At 34.8% G+C, this 17,520-nt stretch overlaps 1 protein-coding gene across 1 annotated transcript in view; it reads right to left on the bottom strand.

Moving 5' to 3' along the window:
- Positions 1-3,273: 3,273 nt before the first annotated feature.
- Positions 3,274-17,520, bottom strand: part of mcama (melanoma cell adhesion molecule a) — a 64,848-nt gene continuing 50,601 nt past the window's right edge. Inside the window, exons 4-16 of the mRNA XM_055200551.2 lie at positions 17,419-17,489; positions 17,252-17,339; positions 16,232-16,411; positions 15,650-15,777; positions 11,629-11,776; positions 11,377-11,492; positions 11,124-11,265; positions 10,890-11,020; positions 10,655-10,796; positions 9,235-9,273; positions 8,268-8,397; positions 4,701-4,815; positions 3,274-4,608 (exon numbers count right to left, since the gene is read on the bottom strand). Coding sequence (XP_055056526.2) covers positions 4,588-4,608; positions 4,701-4,815; positions 8,268-8,397; positions 9,235-9,273; positions 10,655-10,796; positions 10,890-11,020; positions 11,124-11,265; positions 11,377-11,492; positions 11,629-11,776; positions 15,650-15,777; positions 16,232-16,411; positions 17,252-17,339; positions 17,419-17,489 — 1,451 coding nt within the window. The 3' untranslated portion in view covers positions 3,274-4,587. The remainder of the gene's footprint in view (positions 4,609-4,700; positions 4,816-8,267; positions 8,398-9,234; positions 9,274-10,654; positions 10,797-10,889; positions 11,021-11,123; positions 11,266-11,376; positions 11,493-11,628; positions 11,777-15,649; positions 15,778-16,231; positions 16,412-17,251; positions 17,340-17,418; positions 17,490-17,520) is intronic.

Raw genomic sequence — 17,520 nt, 5'->3', positions numbered from 1 at the left:
AGACACCATTTTAATTACTTTTAAAACCAACACAACCCCTACACTGCAAAAAATGATTTTCAAGTAAAAAAAATTCTTAGAATGTTTGTCTTGTTTTCAGTAAAAATATCTAAAAATTCTTAAATTAAGATGCTTTTTCTTGATGAGCAAAACGACCCAAGAAAAATAAGTGATTTTGTGCATTAAACAAGCAAAAAAATCTGCCAATGGGGTAAGCAAAAAATCTTGAACATTTTTCTTAAACACTAAATTCAAGAAAAATGTGCTTACCCCATTGATATTTTTTTTTTGGTTGTTTTATGCACAAAATCACTTAAATTTGATATTTTGGTCTAAAAACTAGACTTATTTTATTGGGTAGTTTTGTTCATCAAGAAAAAGCATCTTAATTTAAGAATTTTTAGATATTTTTACTGAAAACAAGACAAAAACACTAAGAATTATTTGTATGCAGTGTATTATAACCATTAACAGGGTTCCCAGGGGTCCTCGAACTCCTTGAAAGTTTGTGAATCTGGGGGAAAAATTCAAGGCCATGGGAAGTTTTTGAAAATATACATACATAGATTCAAGCACTTTTAATGGCTTGTATTCTGGAAAAAAATCCATATTATTCCCTGTGTGGTGTAGGATAATATCATAAAAATTCTAGACTTTTTAAACACACATGCTAAACTGTTCACTTTAAATGCTTATATCTTCTGTATGCGAATGTTGATTCATACCAAAATGCTTTTTTGCATAGTTGTGTTTGACACATGAAAACGTCTCGGGTTACGTATGCAACTGTTGTTCCCTGAGAAGGGAACCAGACGCTGCGTCTCCCTTGCCATACTTCCTGCGTCCCTGTAACGCTGTCTTTGGGAATATTTCAGATAGTGATATACTTCCTGTCTCCTGCATCACCCTGTCTTTGACGTTAAGCCTCACCATTGGTTGAATTTGATATACACAGACGCACTTACCCATGGAGGCGTCCCCAAAGTGTCACCGGCAGTGACGCAGCGCGAGTTCCCTCGCAAGGGAACTGTAACAGTGTATCTTAAAAGGTTACAGGATGTAACCTTGCTCTCACTTGAAATGTGAAATGTTAGTCTTTGAATTTGAGGGTATTGGACCTGGAAAGTCCTTAAAAGGTCCTTGAATTTGAAGTTAACTAAGGTGTGGGAACCTTGCATTAAATCCATTAGAATTTTTTTTGAGCCCCCCTTGATTTTCCCAAAAACTTTGATCTGGTGGAATCCGCTGAAGAAATCCATCAACTATCCATTCTACTTCTTTAACCGGTTACCAAACCAATGAGTTAATGTCACTTCCATTTCCTTTAACCTTCATTATGAACTATTTACTTCTTTCTCTCAAGTTTTTTCCCCTCCTAGGATTTTTTCTACTCCTGACTAAAAAAGCCAGAAGGGTTTTTTTCTACTAGGGGTTTTTTCAACCCCTAGGCCTACACTGTAAAAAAAGTCCTTAAAAATTTCAATGTTATTGCAGCTGGGTTGCCGGTAATTTACCGTAGATTTACATTTATGTTATTTACTGGCAAGAGTTTGTTCAAAGTTAAATAAATTTTAAATATTAACAAGTCTTTATCTTTACAGAATAAAACTATACAATAACAGCCTTATGCAAAGCATTCTGGGAATCAGAAATCATCATCAACCTTTTTCTGTTTTTTGCTTCAGATTTTGTTTCCCAGAATGTTTTGCTTGATGTTGTTTTTTAGTTTTACTCTGTAAAGACAAAGACTTGTAAATGTTTGATGTTCGTTTAACTTTGAACAAAATGTAGCCAGTGGGTAACATACATTTAAATCTGCGGTGGATTGCCGGCAACTCAGCTGCAATTTCTACGGATTTTTTTTACAGTGTAGGGAGTCAGCTGACATTGGCTTAGCTTTGCACCATCTTCTATACGTTACATTATTACTACGCTCCCTAGATAGGTTTAATCTTAGCCGCTGATTTTTGGTACTTATGTTGTCCATCGATTTTTCTGTGTTTTCTCCTGCATCTTTTAATGTAAAGCTGCTTTGAAACAATTAAACAATTGTGAAAAGCGCTATATAAATAAAATTGAATTGAACTATTTCAGGGGAACTATTTTTATGGTGTGGAGAAATATGGGGTGATAATATCTTGGCAGGGGCACAAAATTATACAGGACTTATTAATAATTATTATTTGATTACAATTTATATCATGTTTTGTGGTCAAACTTACCCTAACTATTTAAAGGTGCAGTGTGTAAATTTTAGCGGCATCTAGTGGTGAGGTTATGAATTTCAACCAACGTTTCAGTCCACTGTTCACTAAAACGCATAGAGAAGCTACAGTAGCCGCCACCAGACAAACATGTCATCTTCAGAGCCAACTTGGTAAAAAAAGTTTGTCCGTAAGGGCTTCTGTAGAAACATGGCGGCACAAAATGGCGACTTCCATGTAAGGGGACCCTTGATGTATGTAGATAAAAACATCTCTTCTAAGGTAATAAAACATAACGATTCATTATGAAAGGTCTTTATACACCACTGAAAATATAGTTATGTATTTTATATTGCATTTCTGTCAAAAGATCCTTATAAAAGTTACACACTGCACCTTTAATACAATTAACCAAAACCTATGAATAATAATAATTGAAAATAGCAAACAAAGCAGTATTGTATAGAAATTATAACACTACACAAATAAAACATATTACAAATAAATGAGAAATTAGAAAATGTGTGTAATTCATGTATTTTTAACATAAGTTAATATTTTCATTTTCTCAAACTGAATATAGTGAATACAGTAATTACAACTTTTTAAATGCCTTGTGAAAAGGGGAGAGGTTTGTGTTCTTGTAATGTTGTACATTGACTAACTGATGTCCAATAGATGGCACTGTGGGCTAATACATGACATGGATCTTAATAGGCTTTATGCCCAGCTGCACTACTTCCTGAACTTCAGCCAGCTCCTTGTTTCCTGTTTGCCATTATTGGACAAACCGATCAATCCAGGTGTGTCTGACCTCAGTAGTCCCAACAAAAACAATCAGACACACCTGGATTAATCAGTTTGTCTAATAATGGCAGACAGGAAACAAGGAGCTGGCTGAAGTTCAGGAAGTAGTGCAGCTGGGCATAAAGCCTATTGGTAGGTTTAATAGACGGAGAAAGATTAAATGACAGCCTAGTTCTACACAAAAAGCAGTCTGACCTGGAAAGCAATGCCATTTTTCATGTTTGACATCTAAAAACGGCAACCATAAAGTTGGAGATAGACATGAATGTAACATACCTTTATTTGGATTTTTGGCCAATAGAAAATATACAAAATGCAAGCAATAAACACAAACCACAAGTACCTTATTTACAATCAAAAGTGAATTCGAAACATAAAACATTGCCTAACAGTTTGTGAACACTATAATGATAACAACAACAGCTTGTGTTATGCCAATATGATTTCCTCACATAAACAGGCGAGTAAAGCTTCATGTTTCAGTGTAATAATGCTTCAGTGTTCAGACAACAGTCTCAAATGGCTCACACCAATCTTTAAACAACATAAAGATGAATAACCTTTTGCAAAACGGGGTGTGTTTATCAGTTATAAACGCAAAGGTTATAAATACTCATTAAACTGAATTTATTTATAAGATAATAGTGGATGAGCCAAAATGATTTGTCCATGAATGGCCTATTCACATAGATGGCACGTGGGTCACATTCTTGTTGCTCAAATGTAAAGCAGAAAAGCCAATATTAAACAACATGTAAGGTATAAAACTATGTACATTAAAACCAAAGACAATAATTAAGACCTGAAAATGCACTTTCCAAACAATATCCGGTTTAAACCTAACGCTTCTTTTTTATAAAACGACCTTTTATTTTTTAACAAAATAACTCTCCCTTCACCAAATACAGAGACATGCACGAAACAAACAAGACACAACACAAAGCGTTCAGTGTAACTAACATTGAAGTAAACTGCAGACGCATCTCGGCAGGCACTGCAGTTGAGGCAGAAACAGGGGCGGCCGCGATTCCCCTCAGCAGTCGAAAACACCAGGAGCTACAAGATTCTTCCCTAAACTTATTTACAAACAGTACATGAGCTCTGCAGTAGTTCAGTGAAATTGGACCGTAACCCACACACTAGTAAGCATCATGAATTAAATCCCTCGTGTGTTTATTAACTGGGTTTATCGTCCAGTCGTACAGGGTTTGTTTTTATCGTAAATGTTTGCCTGTAGACCTCTATGAAGACTTTTAGGTAGTTTATTATTTCTTTAACACTATGTAATACCAAACAACGAAACGATTTGCTTGACAGAGCTTTAAAAAGGACAAAGAATTAGGTCACAGGACCGATAGCTAAATATATTTATAATATATACACGTTTTGAAATCTTAAAGGACACAGTGACGCTCTTGAATTGGTCGACAACTAAAGAAAAACATGTTGGAGATCAGTACAACAAAATAAGAACTTCCTCGAGTCCTGTTTATCCCAACGTTAACCGCAGTCCACTTCATCCAGAGAAGATAACCCATCCACAATAAGTCCTCCACAAAATCTTTAGTCCTCCATTTTATGAGCTCAGTGCTGTGCTCTTTATTCAAGAGAAATGAAAGCAAATGCATGTTAGTTAAAGTGAAAATGACACCGTCCAAGAGTTTTTGATATTGCTGTGTACATGGTCACCTGATCATTGGGTGGTTTTTTGTCACCGTTGATGCCTTTTAATAGCACAGACTCTTCTGTCTTGTTGGCTTTCATCTCTACGACAATGTCATCCTTATTAGTCTTCTCCTTGGTGCTGTAGGCATTAATGCTGTGTTAGCACTTAACATGAACATATGTTAAAGATCATATAAACAATCGCTTTATTTTTTCCTAAAGTCGCTTTGGATAAAATGCATAAATGTAAATCATTATGTTGTTTTATCTTTGATGAAAACACCAGCTTAGCCAAGTACATGTGTCTCTGGACCACAAAACCAGTAATAAGGGTCAAAGTAATTTATCCGTCATTGGAAAGCTGAGTACGTTTTCCATTAATGTATGGTTTGTTAGGATAGGACAATATTTGGTCGAGATACAACTATTTTAAATTCTGGAATCTGAGGGTGCAAAAAATACAAATATTGAGAAAATCATCTTTAAAGTTGTCAAAATTTTGATTTTGATACACTGTAAAGAATAGTTGGCTCAACTTAAAAAAGTAAGTTTGGTTGCCTTAAAATGTTGAGTTCATTCAACTTAAAATATTAGTTTACAACAATTTGAACTTAAAAATATTGCGCCAACTAATATTTTTAAGGAAACCAACAAATATTTTATACAGTGCATACTTATGGTAGGAAATGTACTTAATACCCTTGTGATTTTTGGCATAAAAACTATAATTTTAGGAAATTTTAAGGAAAACATTTCAGGATTTTTCTCATTTAAAAAAATAGTAAAAAAATAGTTGGTTCAACTTAAAAAAGAAAGTTACCTGGTTGCCTTTCATTCAACTTAAAAAAATAATTTCCCCAAAAAATTTTACTTAAAAATTTTGCACCAACTAATATTTTCAAGGAAACCAACAAATATTTTATACAGTGCATACTTATGGTAGGAAATTTACTTAATATCCTTGTGATTTTTGGCATAAAAACGATAATTTTAGGAAATTTTAAGGAAAACATTTCAGGATTTTTCTCATTTAAAAAAATAGTAAAAAAATAGTTGGTTCAACTTAAAGAGTAACTAAACCCTAAACCAAATTTTTTTTAGTTAATGATCTGTAAGAATGATGCTTTATTAGTGCTGTTCATTGATTTAAGTAAGTTTTTTGACATTTGGATATAAAGTGTTTCAATACTACAATATATGGTGTAAAAACGTCTGAGTGCTGCCCTCTTCAGGTTAAACGGTGGCTACTGCAGTTGAATGTTCCTATTGGATGTTGGGTCCAAAAAATGACTCGTGACGTAAGCAGGTTCAAGCTCACCACGCCCTTGTTACGATCTCACCACACATTTGGAACAAGCTTAGTTCGTCCCCTCTATCTCTGTTGGGATCTGCCCACTTTTCTTGCATTTTTCAAATATTGCCAGTGGGAGGAGTCAGGCTCTGACCAGGGGTTTAGTTACGCTTTAAAAAAGAAAGTTACCTGGTTGCCTTTCATTCAACTTAAAAAAATAATTTCCCCAAAAAATTTTACTTAAAAATTTTGCACCAACTAATATTTTCAAGGAAACCAACAAATATTTTATACAGTGCATACTTATGGTAGGAAATTGACAAAATACTATTTGCTTAATATCCTTATGATAATTTTAGGAAATTTTAAGGAAAACATTCCAGGATTTTAGTAAAAAATAGTTGGTTCAATATAAGAAAGTAAGTTACCTTTTTGCCTTAAAATGTTTGAGTTCATTCAACTTAAAAAAATAATAATTTTTCCAAAAATTTTTACTTAAAAATATTGCGCCAATTAATATTTTTAAGGAAACCAACAAATTTTAAACAATTTTATACAGTGCATACTTATGGTAGGAAATGTACTTAATATCCTTGTGATTTTTGGCATAAAAACGATAATTTTAGGAAATTTTAAGGAAAACATTCCAGCGTTTTAATAGACTTTATTTGACCCCAACCGTTTACAGTTTCAAAGCAGCTTTAATAGGGCTTTAAATGATCCCAAACAAAGCATAAGCGTCTTATCTAGTGAAACGAAAAATACAAAATAAGCACTTTTAAACTACAACTTCTCGTCTTGCACTAGCCATGTAACACACCAGCAAGACCTTACGCATTTGCGCAAGCACGTCGAAAGGTCACGTGTCACATGTGTGAAACGCACATTTGCGGACCATTTTAAACAAAAAACTGACACAAAGACATTAATTATTATCATTCCACATACAACAACATTGGAACAGACCTTTCGACGTGATTGCGCAAATGCGTAAGGTTGCGCTGGCGCGTCACACCGCTCATGCAAGACGAGAAGTTGTGGTTTAAAAGTGCATATATTTTATTTTCTTGCCAAAAACGACAATTGTTTTTCTGGATGGGACCTTAGAGCCTCGTTTGGGATCGTTTGGAGTCCTTTAGAGCTGCGTTGAAACTGTTGGGGTCCAATAAAGTCCATTAAATTGAGAAAAATCCTGGAATGTTTTCCTCAAAAAAAACTAATTTCTTCTCGACTGAACAAAGAAACACATCAATATTTCGGATGACATGGGTGCGAGTAAATTATCCTTTAAGACTGATTTTATGGTCCAGGGTCACAAATGCCCAGGCTTCCATAAGAAAAATCAAAGATGAGATCTCTTTAATATCTTTATTATTTCTAAAAAAGCAATGAGATAAACTGGAGTGCAATTGGAAATTTTGCCTATAAGTCTCATGTGTCTCAGATATGTCTCCTGATAAAAAAGACCTAGAAGTTTCAGAGTAAATCTCAACAATGTCACAAACTAAGCTTATATGTGCCAAGTCTGCAAGTCTGTGCCAATTCTTAATACTACTGAAGATTGTACAGCTTTACACTCACCTAAAGGATTATTAGGAACACCTGTTCAATTTCTCATTAATGTAATGGTGTGGGGGATGTTTTCTTGGCACACTTTAGGCCCCTTAGTGCCAATTGGGCATCGTTTAAATGCCACGGCCTACCTGAGCATTGTTTCTGACCATGTCCATCCCTTTATGACCACCATGTACTCATCCTCTGATGGCTACTTCCAGCAGGATAATGCACCATGTCACAAAGCTCGAATCATTTTTAATTGGTTTCTTGAACATGACAATGAGTTCACTGTACTAAAATGGCCCCCACAGTCACCAGATCTCAACCCAATAGAGCATCTTTGGGATGTGGTGGAATGGGAGCTTCGTGCCCTGAATGTGCATCCCACAAATCTCTATCAAATGCAAGATGCTATCCTATCAATATGGGCCAACATTTCTAAAGAATGCTTTCAGCACCTTGTTGAATCAATGCCATGTAGAATTAAGGCAGTTCTGAAGGCAAAAGGGGGTCAAACACAGTATTAGTATTGTGTTCCTAATAATCCTTTAGGTGAGCGTATATTCTTAATGTATCTTCACTTCTTTTAGGAGAAACATCTGAGAATAAGTTAAAAGAAACACAACTGAGAACCCCATGCTGGATATTTCACCAGAGATCAGGATGTCCTTCACAAACATATTCATTATGAAACTGAGACAGTGACTACAAACATGGTTAAAAGAAACAAGAGTATTACTTACATTTCTTGCTTGCCTGAACGTCCACACGGTAACTTGCCCTTTTTATAAAGGAAGTAGAAGACACTGCCCAGGATGGCCAACAACAAGATGCTTACAATAATCACCACAATAATCACACCACTATTATCCACTACAGAAAGAAAGTGAAAAAATATGTTAGTATGACTTACTGATATCAATAAGAAAACATTTCCATGATAAAACACAATACACCCTAAAAATGTTGGGTTACTTTCAACCGAGTGTTGGGTCAAAAACGGACGAACCCAACCTATTGGGTCGCAATTTAACCTTCACTGGGGTGTTTCATATAAACATTTTCTGGGTTCATTTAACTTTTTTGACCCAACGCTTGTTTCAACAAACTTTTTATATGGATAATGGGTGGAACGTCTGAATTTGGTATGTTAACGCATGTCTACTGATTTAACTACATGAGTGTTTCGTCTATAGGAAATAATAGAGTCATATTCATTCTGAGCAAGGCTGACGAAATCCTATAAATAAACACACAGAGAGACAGCAAACAATTGTCTGGGAATGAATTTTATGAGTTAAATCTACTCAATTAAACAGCTGGGCGCCACCAAGACGTTTACCACAATGGCAGTCGCAATCCTGGCCTGGCACTACGAAACATTTCTTAAAATATTCTCATGCAACTAATTATACATTCATCTCGGTGCCGATCCGTCCCTGTTAATGTCTGCTTCAGTTTACTTTACTTTACTTTTCTTCACACGGAATTTTAAATATGCCCAGAGGCCGACACGAAGAAGCAAACGAGTTGAGCTGCTGCAGAGGTTTCACCATAAAAAACCCTATGAATTATTCAAGTTGATCAGCTGATCTTTCAGTGTTTGGTGGAGGGATGGATTTTGCTCGGGTGAAATGGACCGAGTTGGTATAAGACCGGCAATCAGTTCAAACAGATATACAGAACGGAAGAAGTTGCAAGAATCAATACCTGAGGTTTTTCTCGCTGTTGGAGTCTGAGAGAAAGGAACTGGAACACAAGAGACAATAATACTATTTTTATCACATATATATTTTTTTCTAGGGCTGTTAAACAATTAATCACAATTAATTGCGTACAAAATAAAAGTTTGTGTTTGCATAATATATTTGTGTGTGTATTGTTTGTAATTATTATGTATATATAAATACACACACACACACACACACACACACACACACACACACACACACACACACACACACACACACACACACACACACGTATGTATTTAAGAAACAATTACATATGAATATATATTTATTAATTTATATTTTATTAGGGCTGTCAAAAGATTAATCGTGATTAATCGCATACAAAATAAAAGTTTGTGTTTACATGTGTGTATTGTGTGTAATTATTATGTATATATAAATACACACATATGCATGTATGTATTTAAGAAATGATTACATGTGAATATATATTTATTTATATTTTTATTAGGGCTGTAAAAAGATTAATCACGATTAATCGCATACAAAATAATTGCATACACAATAAAAGTTTCTGTTTGCATAATATATTTGTGTGTTTATTGTGTGTAATTATTATTATATATAAATACACACATATTTATGTATGTATTTAAGAAACAATAACATGTGACTATACTGTATACTTGTATTTTTTTTATTAGGGCTGTCAAAAGATTGATCGCAATTAATCGCATACAAAATAATTTTTTGTGTTTGCATAATATATATGAGTGTGTACTGTGTGTAGTTATTATGTATATATAAATACCCCCACATTCCTGTATGTATTTAAGAAACAATTACACATGAATATATATTTATATTTTATTAGAGCTGTCAAAAGATTAATCGCGATTAATCGCATACAAAATAAAAGTTTGTGTTTGCATAATATATTTGTGTGTGTATTGTTTGTAATTATTATGTATATATGAATACACACACATTCCTGTATGTATTTAAAAAACAATTACACATGAATATATATTTATATTTTATTAGAGCTGTCAAAAGATTAATCGCGATTAATATAACAAAAAGATAATATATTTGTGTGTGTATTGTGTGTAATTATTATGTTTATATAAATACACACATACATGTATAAATTAAGTTATTAATTTATTTATGTATATTTTTAAAAATGTATATATAATATATAAAAATTTAAATATATTAAATTTATATATATTTATGTAAATGTCTCTTAAATAAATATGTGCATGTGTTTGTATGTATACAGTATATATACACAAAATAATTACACAGTGCACACACATATATTATGCAAAAACAAACTTTTATTTTGTATGCAATTAATCGTGATTCATTTTTTGAAAACCTAAATTTTTTATATATATAAATGTAAATAAAAGATGAAAATTGAGTCTTACTGCTCCTTATGTTGTAAGTTTTGGTCTCAAACCCAAAATCATTTGTTGAATTGCAGACGGCAAGTGTGTCCGTGCTAACTTTAAGCGTCACAACGCTGTACACCAGATCCTCAGTCTCTCTTTTAACAACCTCAAGCCAACTCTAAAAAAAAAAACATGACACATACAAGAAAACACATCAATCGAAAACACACAACAGATAAACAGATACAAACAGATAAACTGTGATTATTACCTGACTGCCAGAGATGCTCCATGTGATGGTGGGTTTGGGGTGACCTCTCACCTCACAGGTTAAATTTACCCACCCTCCCACCTTCTCTGTCAGCTCTATGTCCCTCTCTGCATCCTTCATCTGAGGTCCACCTGAGGGCAGATGTGCATTAACAGTGCTTTACATCTATCTACACAATACAAAAGTACAGCTTTTCAGCATTATGTGTGAGATGCTGATGTGCTTTCTGCTTACCCTGTACAATAATATGGACCAAGCCGCTGGTCTGTAGGCCCGGGAGTAATGGTACAGTCACCTCACAGTCATACTGTCCTGCTGTGTCGAATGTGGCGTCGTGGAGCTGCAGTACGTGTCCTCTTTCCACCTCAACCCCATCCTATACATGAAGACAGATGCATACGATCAAATATACAATAGTGAATGGATGGATATAAACTTAAAGCATGGACTGAGAATAATGGGAAATTAAATGAGTGTGTCTGAATACCTTAAACCACACCGTAGAGGTCTCTAATGATGACAGGGCATTGCAGGTGGCTGTCAAACTCTCTCCTCTCAGCATGATCTCTGAATCTTTGGGCACCACCGCAGCAGGGTCCAGATCTATGCAAACAAATAAATATGCAATAAATATACAGACTTGACATGAATAAATCTGACCAATTAAGAGAATATATTTAGATACTATTATAAAGTAGATCTAAGTTGAGAGTAAACTGAGCAAATCTGAATAACTTACAATGTACAGTGAGCTTGATGCTCTCTCCCACATCCTCGTGATCCGGTGCATCCATATTCAGAGCATGACATTCATACGTGCCGCTGTCTGCCCGAGACACCTCCTTCAGGATGAGGACGCCCTGATCAGAAGCCAGCTCCACATCTGACTGTAGGACACAGATGGCATAGGGAATGAGGACTATATTCAAAATTAAGAAACCCTCATTTTGAGGTTGCCTTTAAAGGAAAACACCACAGTTTTTCAATATTTTACTATGTTCTTACCTCAACTTAGATGAATTAATACATACCTATCTTTTTTTAATGCGTACACTTAATCTATGTACAGCGCGTCATTAATGTGTTAGCATTTAGCCTAGCCCCATTGATTCCTTAGGATCCAAACAGGGATGAATTTAGAAGCCACCAAACACTTCCATGTTTTCCCTATTTCTATTCTATTTTCTTAAAAGAAAAATCCAGATAATTTACTCACCACCATGTCATCCAAAATGTTGATGTTTTTCTTTGTTCAGTCGAGAAGAAATTATGTTTTTTGAGGAAAACATTGCAGGATTTTTCTCATTTTAACGGACCCCAACAGACACCAACACTTAATACCTAACTCAACACTTAACAGTTTTTTTCAACAGAGTTTCAAAGGACTATAAACAATCCCAAACGAGGCACAAGGGTCCCATCCAGCAAAACGACTGTCATTTTTGACAACAAAAATAACAAATATACACCTCTAAAGCACAACTTCTCGTCTAGATCCGGTCGTGATGCGCTAGCGTGACCCGACGCAAAACGTCATCACGTCAAGAGGTCACAGAGGACGAACGCGAAACTCTGCCTCAGTGTTTACAAGTGTTGAGAAAGAGGACCGTTCCTACGTTGTTGTATGTCAACTGATACCAATTATTGTCTTTGTGTCAGTTTATTGTTTACAATGGTCCGCAAATGTGCGTTTTATATATGTAACACGTGACCTCCCTACATCACTACGCATTTACGTTAGGTCACGCTGGACCGGATCTAGATGAAAAGTTGTGGTTTAAAAGAGCATATTTTTGTATTTTTCTTGTCAAAAATGACAATCGTTTCGCTAGATAAGACCCTTATGCCTCGTTTGGGATTGTTTATAGTCATTTGAAACTCCGTTGAAAAAAACTGTTAAGTGTTGAGTTAAGTATTAATTGTTGGTGTCTATTAAAGTCCATTAAAATGAGAAAAATCCTGCAATTTTTTCCTCAAAAACATAATTTCTTCTCGACTGAACAAAGAAAGACATCAACATTTTGGATGATTTTTCTTTTATGAAAATGGAATATTCCTTTAACGTAAATCAATACATCATAACTTGTCATGACTTGACATTACAAAGACAACATAACTGACCACTTTTTATCAGTGATACAAATTGAATTTGTCAATAAAATAAATGTCATTAAATGTTAATACTCTGTCAAATAGTTTTAAAACAGCATCATGAATTAGTTTCCCTTGACCTCAGCTACAGTGGTGCAAATATAATTTGTCATTAAAATGTCTTAAAGTGTTAATACTCTGTCAAATAGTTTTATAACAACATCACGAATATTCTTCAATTCATAATGTTTTCCTCCATGTGTTTAGCAAATAAAATCAATCATTCAATAATAATAATAAATAAATAAATAAAATTGCTAAAATTATATTTTATTGCATTCGGAGACCGATTCACTTATAAATGAAATGAAAACAGTACAATAATGGGTTAAGCAATGCAGCGTTGGGTCCATATCGCTTGAAAATTAATTACATTAAATTAAATTGATTAAATGTTTTGTTCGTTTTTTCTTCTATGTCAGAACATTTCAGAACCCTCTGTGTAAGGAAGAACAAGTTCTGTCAGTTGTCAGTTTTATGTATTGTGCACATACATAAAGTTAAGTATAATTTTTTGACGTGGCTGTTGCATTTTGTTAAGGTATTTAAACCCATAAAGCTAGGTAGTTTCTTAAGTTTAATAATTATTCTGCTTTGTCATGTTTACGACTTTGACAAGTTATGATGTATTGGTTTATGTCAAGTTGTCATAACAATTCCGACGTCATCTTTGCATTAAAAATGACATAATTGAACAAATGACATTTAATGACAATTGTCATAAATGTGCATAAAATCTCCTTCATGTTCATGACACGTGTCATGTCATGATTATGAAGGTGTTATGTCAGTCTTATGAACACCCCTTCAAGTAAAGTGTAGTAATCCTTTAAAGGATAATTCCGGTATTTAACACTTTGAGTCTCATTTCTGGTTTGTTTTGGATGAACTACAGTGATGGACACTAAAATTTTAGTTTAGAAGCGTCTCTTGACTGCTTCAGAATGGAAGTTAAACATGTCATTAAAACAACACTTAACGTTCATTTTCAAAACTGTGCTACTCACCGAGTGGTTCGTGGTGTTTGTTGATGATTAAAAACAAGTAGTGTAGCGAAATACAGTTTCTGTCGTGTTTTATTTGTATATTCGCGGTTGTGAGGTCTCTGAAAAAATTGTTCCACTATAGCAAATTACACGGATTGAAATCATACATTGCGACGATATATTTGTTTTTAATCATCAACGAACACCACGAACAACTCGGTGAGTAGCACAGTTTTGAAAACGAACGTTAAGTGTTGTTTTAATGACATGTTTGTGCATGGCCATTGACTTCCATTCTGAAGCAGTCAAGAGGCGCTTCAAAACGAGTCAAAAAGTCAAGACACGACCCATTGTCAAAATTTCAGTGTCCATCACTGTAGTTCATCCAAAACAAACCAGAAATGAGACTCAAAGTGTTAAATACTGGAATTATCCTTTAAGGGATGTTCCCAGCAAGAACGATAACTATAGCATAAAATTTAACTTAATGAAGTTTTAAAGTTTGACTCTAAAAGAATCTTAAAGGAATATTCTATTTTCTTAAAAAAAAATCCAGATAATTTACCACAATGTCATCCAAAATGTTGATGTCTTTCTTTGTTCAGTCGAGAAGAAATTATGTTTTCTGAGGAAAACATTCCTGGATTTCTCTAACTCCAATGGACTTTAATGGACACCAACAATCAACACCCAACTCAACACTCAACAGCTTTTTCAACAGAGCTTCAAAGGACCACAAACAATCCCAAACGAGGCACAAGGGTCCCATCCAGCAAAACGACTGTCATTCTTGACAAAAAAACAACAAATATACACCTTTAAACCACAACTTCTCGTCTAGGTCCGGTCCAGCGCGACCTTACGCAAATGCGTAGTGACGTAGGGAGATCACGTGATACATATATAAAACGCACATTTGTGGACCATTGTAAACAATAAACTGCCACAAAGACATTAATAAGTATCAGTTGAAATACAACAACGTAGGTCCTCTGTGACCTCTTGACCTCATGACGTATTGCGTCGGGTCACGCTAGCGCATGACGACCGGATCTAAACGAGAAGTTGTGCTATATAAGTGTATATTTGTTATTTTTCTTGTCAAAAATGACAATCGTTTTGCTAGATAAGACCCTTATGCCTCGTTTGGGATTGTTTATAGTCCTTTGAAACTCCGTTGAAAAAAACTGTTAAGTGTTGAGTTAAGTATTAATTGTTGGTGTCTATTAAAGTCCATTAAAATGAGAAAAATCCTGCAATGTTTTCCTCAAAAAACATAATTTCTTCTCGACTGAACAAAAAAAGACATCAACATTTTGGATGACATGGTGGTGAGTAAATTATCTGGATTTTTCTTTTAAGAAAATGGAATATCCCTTTAAGAAAATTTCTTTTACAAATTTTAAAACTAGGCAAAGAATACACTGTAAGACATCTGGTCAGTCCTTTATGAGCATGTTATAAATTATAGCCAATAAAGATATATGAAATCCATACAAATCACTACAGATACAACATATAAGACACAATGTGGAACAGATGTCTGCTTTTTCCCAATGCTTTACAGCCTTCCATCCAGAAGTAAACACATCCGAATTTGAAAAGAAAAGAGGCTTTTCTCACTTGTTCCCGGTTGAAAGTGATGGTTGCTGGGGGGTTTCCATCACCCTGGCAACGGATCTCTACTGTGTCCCCTTCTTTGACCAAACCCTCGGGCGATTCCCTCTGCAGCTCGACGCTTGTCGTGGGGTCTACGGGGCATATGCACATAGACAAAGACCCCGGGGTAATGAATCCTACTTCAGTCGTACATGTCAGGCCAAGGCAATATTATTCTCAGCTTTAGTCATTTAGCTGATAAAGCAAAACATTTTGAACTGTGTCTGTGTCATGACAAGCGCAACACTGCTTTGATGCCAAGTAAGTCAAATTAGACTTTGCTTTGTCTTAGGTCCATGTCCTAAAAAGGCACAACATAATACGATTTTCTGTCTACAGTAACAAAAATGTTCAAGGCAACAAAGTCACATCCAATCGGATTATGTTTACTGTGTATTTTAAAACTGGACCTTGGATCAATGCGATTATATCTATCCAGCAAATAAAAACTTTTATTATCTATCAAAATATTTTGTTGATTTACGGCTGGTTTAAACAAAGATTAATATGGAAGATATTTATATCCAGTGAGAGAAATAGACTTACAAAAAACTGTAATATTGATGCCTGTGGATTTAGACGTCTTGACGGCTCCTGGGACGAAGTAGCTGACCTCACATGAAAAGTGTGCGTCCTTGTCTTCTTTAGTCACCTTATAGTGAAGATCACTCTGAACCGTATACAGACCACTGTATTCTCTTGTTACTAAAGTTACCACGTTCACCACTGACATAACCACACACAAAAACACATAAACACATCAATGACAACTTCAACAGGCCCGAACAGGGGTTGAATCCAGTTCCACCATTTGGTAGTCCAGATGTTTAACCATCTAGACCAGCTTAGACCAAACCATGTAAATCCAACTTTTGGTTTTCCCTCTTGGATCATGTATATTATGTCAAATTTAAGTCACATTTATTTGTTTTTGTTTATTATGTTACATTGTTTTAAAGGGACACTCCACTTTTTTGAAAATGTACTCCTTTTAGCTCCCCTAAAGTTAAATATTTGATTTTTACCTTTTTGGAATCCATTTAGCTGATCTCCGGGTCTGGCGTTACCACTTTTAGCATAGCTTAGCATAATCCATTGAATCATTGAATGCAATGATATTACGCAGCGCCCCAAAATAGTCCCCTTGGTTACTTTCAATAGCTCGGGACTATTTCCGGTCACTGTGTAATATCATTGCGCCTCCTTCATCCAGATTCAATGGATTATGCTAAGCTATATGCTAAAAGTGGTACCGCCAGACCCGGAGATCAGCTGAATGGACTCCAAAACTGCAAAAACCAATTTTTCAACTCTAGGGAGATGAAATTAGCATATTCTCAAAAAATTGGAGTGTCCCTTTAAAGCAGCTTTATAAGAAAGACTAATAAAAAACGAGAAAATTATTACATATAGTATATATCATATATAGTATACAATTGCAAATTGTATTGTCCTCATGAATCGATTATAATTTATTTATATGTGATTTTCATAAGAATTTAATTACATATACATAACTGCCATTTTGCATAATAGAAATGTCATTGAAACATTATTATTACTTACAGCCAATAGCAGGGTAAAGAGGGGTATGATCGCGATACCATGTGATATTTGGCTTGGGAAAACCGTCTCTGGTCTCACAAGATGCGATCTAACAAAAGATACATGTCAGCTTAAACAACAACAACAACAGCAGCTAAATTCAATAAAAAAAACAGTGTAAAACTTACTTTTGATGGAGAGTCACTAGACACATAAACTCCAGAGAGGACACCTTCAATCACAGGATTCTCTGGAGCATCTGAAAAGATATTTTTATAACATATGAGTAA

This window comes from Misgurnus anguillicaudatus, chromosome 22 (assembly GCF_027580225.2).
Source record: "Misgurnus anguillicaudatus chromosome 22, ASM2758022v2, whole genome shotgun sequence".
In the NCBI taxonomy this organism is placed as follows: Eukaryota; Metazoa; Chordata; class Actinopteri; order Cypriniformes; family Cobitidae; genus Misgurnus; species Misgurnus anguillicaudatus.
The sequence above is the reverse complement of the archived record's forward strand: the minus strand, read 5'-3'. Positions and strand labels throughout refer to the sequence as shown.